The sequence below is a fragment of the Liolophura sinensis genome, chromosome 10, assembly GCF_032854445.1.
Source record: "Liolophura sinensis isolate JHLJ2023 chromosome 10, CUHK_Ljap_v2, whole genome shotgun sequence".
In the NCBI taxonomy this organism is placed as follows: Eukaryota; Metazoa; Mollusca; class Polyplacophora; order Chitonida; family Chitonidae; genus Liolophura; species Liolophura sinensis.
This window is the reverse complement of record NC_088304.1, coordinates 8,814,169-8,825,945: the sequence shown is the minus strand read 5'-3', so window position 1 is coordinate 8,825,945 and position 11,777 is coordinate 8,814,169. Positions and strand designations below refer to the sequence as shown.

The 11,777-nt window shown below is 38.2% G+C and overlaps 2 protein-coding genes across 2 annotated transcripts in view; one reads left to right on the top strand and one right to left on the bottom strand.

Moving 5' to 3' along the window:
• Positions 1 to 1,452: 1,452 nt before the first annotated feature.
• On the bottom strand, positions 1,453 to 7,295 carry LOC135477214 (protein orai-2-like). The gene is made up of 2 exons (XM_064757374.1): positions 6,661 to 7,295; positions 1,453 to 4,455 (listed from the first exon to the last, which is right to left on the bottom strand). The coding sequence occupies exons 1-2, from the start codon at positions 6,859 to 6,861 to the stop codon at positions 3,976 to 3,978; spliced, it is 681 nt and encodes a 226-aa protein (XP_064613444.1). The 5' UTR covers positions 6,862 to 7,295; the 3' UTR covers positions 1,453 to 3,975.
• Positions 7,296 to 7,500: 205 nt separating this feature from the next.
• The window catches only part of LOC135477213 (lysine-specific demethylase 2A-like), a 56,802-nt gene continuing 52,525 nt past the window's right edge, over positions 7,501 to 11,777 (top strand). The window contains exon 1 of the mRNA XM_064757371.1: positions 7,501 to 7,626. Coding sequence (XP_064613441.1) covers positions 7,606 to 7,626 — 21 coding nt within the window. The 5' untranslated portion in view covers positions 7,501 to 7,605. The remainder of the gene's footprint in view (positions 7,627 to 11,777) is intronic.

The window sequence follows — 11,777 nt, the reverse complement described above, 5'->3', positions numbered from 1 at the left end:
TAAACCAATGTAGGCCTATATATGCATCGATAAAGAATCGCACATTAAGTTTTAAAAAGTAAAACTTTTGACCTTTGTGATGTTGCATAATCATGAAAGGCCCCTAATGCAGTTCAAAGTAAGCTAAATCGTACACATCAGAAAAATCGTAAGCGCCGCCATGTTGTCACTTTGGATCAGTTAGTTGCGAGTATCTCCATATCCTGAAAACGCAGCTGCTTCCACTTACGTCATCCGAACGCTGATTTGCCTTTTAGTCTTGTGTGCGTATATACATGTACGGTTTCAGGTTTCTTTAAAGTGCGCAATCCATCGGCTCGCTAGAATTCCAGATTAAAAACGGATTTCTGGAGTTACCAAGCACATCAGAATAAAATTGCTGTGGCTGTGTAGATCCGATTACACCCCTCTTCCGGATTACCTCAGCTTATATTATTTCTTGTCTTTTCTTACAGGACACTTATACACCCGTTAAATGCTTGTTCAAAAGTGTTTTGTGAGTAAAGCCACATGTCAACTTTAGCCTGCAGTATATAGTGTCATTTGCTTTACATAAAAAAAATTTAAGTTTTAACAGACTTAACGGTAGATATGACTTTTGAACACCTGCTCTCGTATTCATTGGATATTGAGCTAAATCTTTATTATAATAGTCTGGTATATAAAGTGTTATCCGAAATAAAATTGCACTTGTTGATTACAACAGGAAGAGACTGCAGTTTATTACCTTTAATAAGTTTGAGATCAACTGCCCTTTGATTTTCACTGCTGAGAAGTTGAACAAAATGCAGAACTGACCAGGTAACGTTTTCAATGCCTGATCAGTGTCCAGGACTAACGTTCCTATCTACATGTACAGGTACAGCAGCCACCAAGACGTAAAATTTTCCTGTGAAAAACAAGAGCCGATAATGCGAGCCAAGTTGCTTTATTGTGACTTTTTCACAGTTCTGTTGAGAATCGTGAAGAATAAAACCCACATCACAGACCAGTGAAGTTGTGAATATACATGTAAGACTGTCCGTTAATTAAACCGATGAGAGAGGAGCATATCCTATTAAGTAACAAATAAAAATTACGGCTGTTAACATTGGTTAATTAATAAATTAAGAAAATTTTATTTAATGCCATACACATTTAATAGAGTGTGAAAAGAAAAAGATACATTTACTGTTTATTTGAACCACCATAACTAGGATGAACTCAATTTGTCAGGATTAACTGTTCACTGACTACTTAGGCCAAAAAAACAACGGCTTAATAAATGGCCTATTAATAGCAGATATATCTTAACTTTTCTCAAGTAATAAAGCAAGTTTTAATCCAATTTGACGGGTCAATAATTAAATTTACTGTTGCAAATATACTGGCGAATGTTATTTTATGGGTTGCAAAAATTTGGCACCTTTCTGAAATATCTGCGTAGAGTGGACATCTTTTTTTTTTTTTTTTTTTTAACGAAGGGTATATACATGTACATGCACAATGTGGTCATGCACTTTCTAACGTTTAAACATTCAAACTTATTTCGTGAAGCGTAAAGTGCTACTTCAGCCAAAGACAGCCTAGGTGGAAATATTAACAAGATACGAAGGACACACTATATAATACAGTTAGCATCACGGCCACAGAAATTTAAGATGAATAACTGTATTTTACCCCTATAGGTGAAGAATCCTGAAAAACAAAATCTTCGACAGTTTTTTGTCAAATTTTCGTGGTGTGACCCCAAAATATTCCTTATGGGACGATGAATCAGGCAGATATGGTGTTGAGGAAGGTAGTTATACTGGAATGACGTCATGCGCGTTTGGGAGTACGACATCATTTGTGGCTATACGTCACTGATGGTGACGTCAGCTGTTCTTGCACGACGTCACACAAAGCAAAATTGGAAACGACAGAAATGTTTTGTTTCCATGTTAGCCTCACACACTAGCAAGGGTGGCTGTAACGCAATGCATTTTTTTTCTACAATGTAAGAAAATAAGTCCGTCTATCTTTATCCTTATCATTTAATCTTGCTTTTAAGGCGTACAAGTCTTGGCACTAAAGTACCTCTTTCAGGTTGAACGGCTTACACATTAGAAAGTCATTATCTGATACCATTTAAGTGGCATCCAGTCAGTTTAAGTTTGTCCCCAATGCCCGCTTAAAGCCCTCAAAATTAAACCATAAAATATCATAAAACATCTCAAACTTCTCGCCTTTATATAAAAAAAAAAATCAAACAAATTTGAAACATACAAAAACTATATAAATTCCTGTAGAAAATTCCAGCATTTTGTGCCTAGATTTCATTTTCTGTTCTGTTGTTTACATGTACATAAATATGAAAGACGTTTTTTTTTACTGATGATACATGCCTAGATTTGTAGTTTTTCTAGGTGTCTGAAATTAAGATTTTTTGGTTAAAATAATTTAACACAAAAAAACTAAAGACAAAAACAAAAAACTATATCAGTCACTAATGGGCCACTTTTTTCCTGAATATCCCACAGTAATTTATCATGCAAAAAGGGGGGGTTTTGTGATTAGCAAGCTAGCACAGCACAATAACCTGTGAGCTCTCACCAATGTGATTGCGTTTACCTCAGGCTGCCTTCCTCTCTACATGGGAAGGTTTGCTAGCAATTTGCAGATCCCTCCCTGTTATGCCTGGATTTCTCCCACCATAATGTTAGTACGTGAAATATTCTTGAGTGCAGCGTGAAACTTCAATCAAATAAATAAATAAATAAATCATGACATAAAAGTAATGCTTAGCTAACATGAACTCAAAACCTGCCTCCCAAATATGATGGAAAGTTTGTATCAATAATATTTTTGTAAAAGTACTAAATTGAATTTAGTTCCAAAGCCTTTGCCATCTTCAAATAAGGCTTAAATTAGAAATACTGAGATAGTATGGATTGCTTTTCTAAAAATGTGAGCTTTCTAAATTTACATTTTCACACCTTCTTATGCAGTTTCACTATATTCTATAACAAAATTTCTGATTCTGAAAAAAGTTATGACATTTATGTATTTGATTTGTGTTTGACTCTTAACTCACTAATTGTAGCTGAGACAAAAAGACTATAAAAGTTGCTGTCTGTCTGTTTGTCAGTCAGTTGATCAGTCAAGTTTTAGACATCCTATTAATATTTCAATAAACAATAAACAAAACAACGTTGACTTTTTGCAGCATGTCACAGCTTTTGTGAATTTGTGCTTCATCTTTTACAAGCCAGTAGAGAAGATGAAGGAAGTATTGAGAAGATGGATTTAGGCTGTTTTGTATTTATTTATTTTACATGTTTGATGGGTGTTTTATGCCGTACTCAAGAATATTTCACTTAAACAATGACGACAAGCATTATGGTGGGAGGAAACCCCAAGAGTCCGCAGAAAACCCACGACCATCCGCAGGTTGCTGGCAGACCTTCCCACTTACGGCCGGAGAGGAAACCAGCATGAGCTGGACTTGAACTCACAGCGACCGCATTTGTGAGAGGCTCCTGTGTTACTGGGTTGGGTTTTACACTGACTTGCTCATCACTCAGCCAAGAAGCTCCCTTTCACAGCTTTGTAACAGATTACATGTAAATGTCATGGATTTTAGTTAACTGGGACACATCAATATTAACATTCTTCCTTTGACAGTTACCTGTGCAAAAGTGATGAATACTTAAATGCAAACATACTCATATTCATACATGCATACTCAAACGTATGGTGGCTGTCACATTTCCGAATCCACCAAAATACCTAAGTGAGCCAAAGCTAGATTCTAACATATACGACCTTACCGCTACGGATAAGACATCTGCAGGGGACAAAGTCATATCAAAAAAGTTCATAGCAATACAAGCACTAATGCATTCAGATCCTTACAACAGTTTGAAGAACTTTGGCTTAGTGCACACAACAGAACACATGCAATTTGATTATGAAAATACGCGTGGAAAATTATAGTTTGTCTCCGATTCTGCATTATACATCCCGAACAGTTGAATTGTTACTTAGTTCAGTCGCAATGGTTTCCAGTTCTTCCAGGCCTCGAGATGAACGTTCGTATTTATGGGCAATGAGTCGGCGATAAAAATGCATGGCAAACACAAGGAACATAACGGAGACAGGAATGACAATAGCAGTTGAGGCAATTGCAGCCTTGAAACTATACGAGTAAAATTTGACCCAGCACAAAATTGTAATTTCTACCAGGAAGAGTATAATGCCCAGGGCAGTAGAAAATCCCCATGCCATGTCTATGTACCACTGCATTCGCTCATGTGGCGACTCGTGTACTGCAGTTAAGTTATGTACATTGCTGATCGCCTCAATGTTGGGCAGTATGCATGTACTGATCATCAGAGCTAAGAGGTGAACTGAAACTAACAAAGTTGTACACACACTGAATGCGATTAAAAGCCCCTGAGGCACATCCTCAAGCTGGACTTCAACCATTGCCACCTGAAAAAGCCAAAACAAAAAGAGGTAAAAATACATGGAAAAAACAAAGGTATGACAAATCACGAATGCAAAAAATAGTCACTGTGCCATAATAGTCAGGTCCTTTAATGTAACATGTTGATGTCTTAAAGTGGCACTCAGTCCCAAGAGAAACCATGGAAAAATATTAAAATGATCTGAAGGATACACTATGGAAGATATCTAACACCTCAGTTCAAAAAGATTTTGCATTGAATAACACTATTTAACCCCTATAAGTGACGAGTCTTCAAAAACAAAATCCTTGGCAGTTTCCCTCAAAGCTTCGTGAGGTGACACAATATTCCTTATCTTTAGATCAATCAGGTAAATATGACATCAAGTGAAGTAGTCATGCTGGAATGATGACATCATATGTGTTACGCAAAAACACTTGAACATCGCCTACCGCTGACATAACAAGAGGGAAAGTTTGAAATGACAGGAAACTTTTGTTCTTTTGCGGCTTTAATACTGTGCATTTTTTTTCAACAATTTAAGAAAGCAATTCCAATTATCTCAATCCTTATAATTTAACCTTGCTCTTACAACATCCAGTTGTTATAATTTATTTATTTGATTGGTGTTTTGCGCCAAACTCAAAAATACTTCACTTATACGATGGCGACCAGCATTATGGTGGGAGGAACCCAGGCAGAGCTCGGGGGAAACCCATGACCATCTGCAGGTTGCTGGAAAACCTTCCCACATATGGCCGGGAGAGGAAGGCAGTATGAGCTGAACTTGAACTCACAGCGACTGCATTGGTGAGAGGATCCTGGGTCATCATGCAGGTGTTATAACATCAGCTGCAGTTTTAACTAAGGCAGTTTGTCAGGTACCTGAACAACGGTGTAGGTATATTGTATGCACCCTAGCTGGTTTCCTCAACCTATAACCTAACCATCTTCAAGCAACATTTGAGCACAGACTGGGGCTGTTGTAAAGACTAGGGTTACATTTATATGTAACTTTCTATGTCACTACTTACGTCAATTCATTCATGTTTCGCTGAATGAGGCTGACCAAATATGGAGGAGACCCTTTTCAGATGTAGTTCATGTGACAAATGCGTGTGACACACGCACATATGCATTCTGCCCTTACCATGTTCATCTGTCATAAAGACGTCTAAAAACCATGTTCTTGCCATCAACTCGAGTGGTGTAGTGGTATAAGCAACCAGCTACGGACCCAACATGCTGTCTGACAGAAGTTCTAATCCAGAGCATTCTAAAACAAGTTCAGTATAAATCGCGAAGCAATGTCACATGAATAACAGATACGTGACAGAAACTAGAATGATAAACGTCTTACTTGCGCTATTTTGCTTTGTATGCAAACTGAACATCTCCCCATTCAATTTTAACCAATGAAAAATCAGTAAAAACCCGTGAGAAAAATATGATGTCAGAATGCACATGGCAATCACACGTAAATATAACCCTAGTCCTTACAACTCCCCAGACTGGTGTTAAACACTAACAATATAAACAAATAAACGAACTTTGACCAGGCATCCCTCTGGCCATACTTAGTGACCTATTAACCCTGGATGACTACGCCACGCTCTTTTATATTTGTACTGACGCTTGTGTAGTCATGGCTGGATCCCCTTCGCCTCTGTAGGAAGTGCTGGAAAATTTCCAAAAACAGTTGAATACTAACCTACCACTCCCCCCAGACACGCCTTCATAATGCTTAGAGTCCTAGGGCACCTGCCTGTTAACATCCCGAGATGTCGATCATCCCAAAGTTCAGCATCTCTGCTCTTTTGGGCCAACAGGCAGATGGATATGAAACTATTCCTCCTTTCTAATGCCAGTTATGACGTCCTTTTGTTGTTGTACTATCATGTCTGGTTTTAATCCAAATCGTATGCCAGAGAACTAAACTAGAGCATGTGCTGTTGTCTTTGACATGTGTGGCATCCACCAAAATATGGAAGGATATTTACTTTTGGGATGATCGATATCTCAGGATTTAACAGGCACCTGCCCTAGAACCCTAGGGTAAAGGAGTGACTGGGCGGGCGTGGTAGGTTAGTAATCGACTAACTAAATTTCTGAAATTTTACCGGGGCGATCCATGACTATACCAGGGTCAGTAAAAATATAAAAGAGCATGGTGCATCATGTCATCCAGTGCTAGTGACCTACAACAAATAACTACAGTTTATCTACATACCATTGCAAAGCCAGATAGAAGAGCTGAAGTACGACTAGACGCTTTCAACTTCGCTCTACTGAGGTAAAGCTTCCTCCATGACAACGCTTGGACACTGTGTTCTGACGACATTTGATTCATGAAGCTTTTCACAAGCCAACCTTGATACTGGTTGTGATATGTACCTCCGTTCTGTAGAGAAGGGCGTGCTACAGCACTCATTTATATTACTGTTCGTGGAAAAATTTTAGAACATAGGTCTGTAACTACGGAATTAACACCAAAACAGCCTTAAACGTGACGCCAAAGATACTAGCTGCTGTACTTAAAATCCTGGCTTACATCTGTCACATTTTGAGTGAAGGTGACGCAAGATGAAAACATCCGAATTTCACACGGGTTTGTTTCAGTGAAAATAAACACACCAGTTTCTTTCCAGAGAATCTTTCGCCTTATGCCCACTGTCAAACTCGCATTAGCCTCTCAACAAGGAGAACCGGTTAAATTATCTGAAATTGATCAGACGAAAACATTGCCATGCTGTCGTCGACATCTTCTGAGGTTACCACTTCCGGTGAACAAAACTTAAGTGCGCAGGCGCACTAAATAATAAGGCAGTACCTGCGAATTGCTTTCCGAACGAATATGGTGGATTTCTCGAGTTTATTTCGCACAGATCACTTCCACCGACGGCAGCCAATACCTTCCAACAAAGAAGCCCACAAATACGTCCTGCAAACCGAAAATAATCCAGCACAAGACCACAGAAATGACAGCTAACGTGACCCTGTTGTGATCTGTAGTGGTCACGTGACATCAAACAACTTGAGAGTCATGACGTCAAGACACACAAAAAGTTAGACCGTCGTGAAGCATAAAGACATAGTAAAATATTGATTTCTGCTAATAATCTGGTTAAAACACAGTAAGTTTGGATTTATGTAATATCGGTGAGGACAGGCAAGAATGGAATCGGGTCGGAAATTGGTAGGTTCTGGAACAATTTCTACACTATCGAGGGCGAAAAAGCCCGAAAGCATCTCGGGGGTTGTGATTTTGTAGTAGTCAGCAGCCATTTTGTGTACTACGGCTTATTGTATGAATGAAGTTAGCAAAACTAGACTGTTTTCCCCACAATTAAACAGCAAATCAGCCCCAGATCCCCGTCTCCGAGGTGAAAACAGTCTGCAGCTGACTCGAAATACAGCGAGCTTTTTGTTCTGTCAGACTTTGACCTAGAACACGTTAAATTTCGCTCCTCTGTGCACGTGAGCTGACAACGTCGGCGAATGGCGAGGCAGAGTTTGAAAATACCTCACCTTTCCTAACCCCGTACCCAGTATTGCGGGCATCAAATCCGGATATTTTTGCATATTTAGTCACAGCATTTTCTTGCCCTTCTAAGCATATAAAAATTTCTGCCCACAAAGATGAATGAGAGATTTTAGTCCGCCGCCTCTATCTGCATCGAAACGGCTGCTGACTCGTTTATAACATAGGAAAATGCTAAAATGTTATCACATGGCCTTCGGAAAATCGAATAAAAACCTCACTTTTCGACAAAGTTAGGCTCTGAATGTTATATCATTAGCTAACTCATATGCATAGGCAACTTTTCATACATAAATATCCACACCGACTGTAAAATTTAGTCTTTTGCTATCGAGTTTCATATCGTCGGATGTTGAAACAAGGATACGGTATGGCCCTCAGGTACGAGTCTATGTTTTTCGAGTAACTGATGATGATTGCTTATTAACGCGTTAGGATTGTGTTTTCTGTATGGTATGTACACGTGAAATCTTACTTTCATAGTATTTTTCAGGTATTAGTTTTCTGTTTTATGTTTTCTCAGACTGAAAAAAATCCGTCTTTGTTAGGTTTTCAGCTTGTATACTGAGCGCATAGGGCCTGTATGTCCGTAGGCCTTTATCTATCCAACGGATGCGCCTACATCCCGGGTGGAAATCCAACCTTCAACCTTGTGGAAAGAACTTCTCGAAAGCCTTATTAGTGACATTAAGTTGTTTTATTGTGTCTGTTTACTAGTTTTGTATTTAATTTCCTAAATGTGTTGAACAATTGTTGTTATCATTTGTAAATTTGTTCCCTGCTATGTGTAGGTCTATCTCCCTCCCAAGGCAGGCTTTACCACTGCATTGTATAAAGCTCTATTCAAATGCCTGGTAATTTTTAAATGTATAGTATAATGCCTATATAAGAAATTGGTGTTTACACAATATGTCTTTGCGACCAGAAATACTATTCAGTGTCGGAGACTTAACTTGAGAAAGTGATCAGCTATACGGTAAGTCGTTTTTCTCTTTTCCCGTTATTTTTACATTTTTAAAAATTTTAGTTATTTATTTTTTTATGTTTTAATTATTATGTTTTAATTATTATTTTCTTTTCAGACCATGCGTATGCCGCGTAATCAAATCAATTTTAATTATGGGTGTATGAATCTTAGTAGTTAATTTGTGCTTCATTGTTAATGTCTATACAGGTAGGCCTACCGGTAGAGCATACCGTCTTTACATATAGGCGATTATTTTTCTTGAGAACATGAAACACGCTTGTCATTATGCATATATATTGTCTACGCCGTTTAACTCGTCTCAAAATACCTTTTTTTTTAATTCTGTTTTCGTTCGATTTTAAACAAAGAATTAAACAATGTTTGATTTGCTACATGGGATTCATTGTATGAAGTTTGGTTATACTTAAGTAGGCCCTACATGATCATCATCGGATAAATCTATTGTACATGTACATATAGCGTACTGTGTGTATGTAACTATGCAAGCTTATAAAGGGATACTTTCATACTTATAGGCCATCTTGTGAACTGATAAATATATTGTATGGAGAGAAACTTTGTTTAATATTTCTTGTAGTGAGAGGGCAATGTGGCTATTTGTTTATTGAAATGACGAATGTCAACGGCTATGGATTTTGTGACTGCGAAATGTGTACGTATAAAAGCTCCTATAAAGGAAAGTGGTTAAGAATCAAAGCTTCAAAGGGATGAAGCGAGACGGTGCGAAATGACTCGGTTCGGCGAGTTTAACCCCGGGTCTGTGACCGACCACACGCACAGCCGGTATAAGCTGCCGGACTACCGACTATCTGCCCATGCATAAGGGCCCCTATATCGACCACCGAAAGTGATAGCTCCTTTTCGACCGTCAAGTTGGGCGTCGTATTTTCAGTGTCTTTCTGTTTTCGTCGGTAAAAGAAATGCGAACCGTTAAGTATTGATGTTAGGGCTTCGTTCATTGTGACGAATATTTCCTGTCCGAATAGTGTAATTCAGAGTTGATATAAATTTTACCAAATATAAGAAATAAGTTATAATCGTTATTGTTTCCTTGTTCTATCTCCGTATATATTGTATAGTGTGTTATTTGTATATACTTGTTATGTGCAGGTCTGTTCATTCCAATTTATTTAATGCACCCTTTTAAAAAAAAAATTTCTCAGTTGACGTCAGACTTTTTGCTGACTCAGCAAAATAGTGACAGCGGTTGTAGGCTGTATTTAAGCCATGGGATCATACTGGTTTGAGCAGAGACCTGTATTTGTTTTTATAATTGAATAGTGGCATAAATGTGGTCCATTTGCGATTATGGCCATCTAGATTCTCTTTAAAAGAATGTCTTTGGGTTTATGTTGACCGATCTGGCTGACAGCAGTCGATAAGCTGTCTACTGTTTTATGCATCGAAACACCTGTATGCATTGTCTGCAGACCGCATGTGAACTGTTCAATTGTTGTTTATACGCTTGTTTCGCGATAAGTTGGTCTTTTTTTAACTGTGTCAGTGATAAATGCATCGTGTTATTCAATTGTATACATTGAACTTAAAATCTTTTCCCCGGGGGTAAATAGAGGGGTGGGGGTGGGGGTTAGATGCTATTGTAATCCTATATACGAAATTATACACAATTTATACGCATGTTGTGTGTTCATGCAGCATGAAGTCTACGGCTGGACGTACATCAGACGCATCAGTACCAAGTATGTATGTCCAATACAGACGGACCCGTCTGTGTACACTATCCCTCGGTTGACATTTATATATACGGTTGCATAGTCCTTTTGTCCGTAATACTGGCCCGTTGATCGTGACTTATTATTAGTTGGAAACAAAGTTCGTTACGCAGATTACATATGGATTAAATCAAAAAACAAAAACAAAACAAAAAAAAAAAACAAAAAAAATCTTGGGAAGGTCTGTCAGCAACCTGTCAGGTTTCCTCACAAGCACCATAATGCTGGCCTCCGTCGTAAGTAAAATATTCTTGAGTGCGGCATGAAACACCTGTCAAATAAATAAATCAATTTTTTGAAAGACATCTTAACAGCATGCAGTAAATTTCATGCAATAAAGGTATAGGTATCAAATTAACAACCATAGCTTGTACAATGTATATAAATGTGTGATCGACCACACTTGTCTAACAAACGGGTTATTTCTTACATACAGCGTAAAACATCAATCATATATATAATTAAATTATACACTCGGCTTGCACTCAACATGAAATTCAAAGGAGATTTAGGTTGTGCAAATAGTATACACCGTGTCACAACTTAGATAGCAACGATAGCAAGTGACAAGGTTAAGGATTCTGGTTATAGCAATTTAAAAATTGCCCTGGTATAACTGTTAACATGGGAGCCGGGAGGAGAAGACTTCCAGCGCGCGAAACTTTATGTAACAGAAGAGTTGTACGAATAAGACGAGAGATGAGTTGAAGCTAGTAGGTTTTGATAAACCCATTATGCAGTGATTTGTATGTATACAAGTCGATAATATAATATACACAAAAGTCTTTATATTAAATTAAACATTATTGTGTGATTGTCTCCGACAAGTCTGTCTGTCTGTCTCTTTACACGGGAAGAATGTATTTGGATAAAATTGTGTGTACAGCTCGACCATGGGCTAGCCACGGTGCAAATCATTACATTTTGGTGTCGGACACTTAGCTGGACCCGAATACAGGATTTTAAAAAACGATTCATCATTGACGTTTCCAAATAGGACAAATATTTCCTTTATAATTCGTGATGTGCTGACCAGAGTATTCTCCCTTTGTTAGGACTCGTTACGGGGTTGAGGGCACCGCATT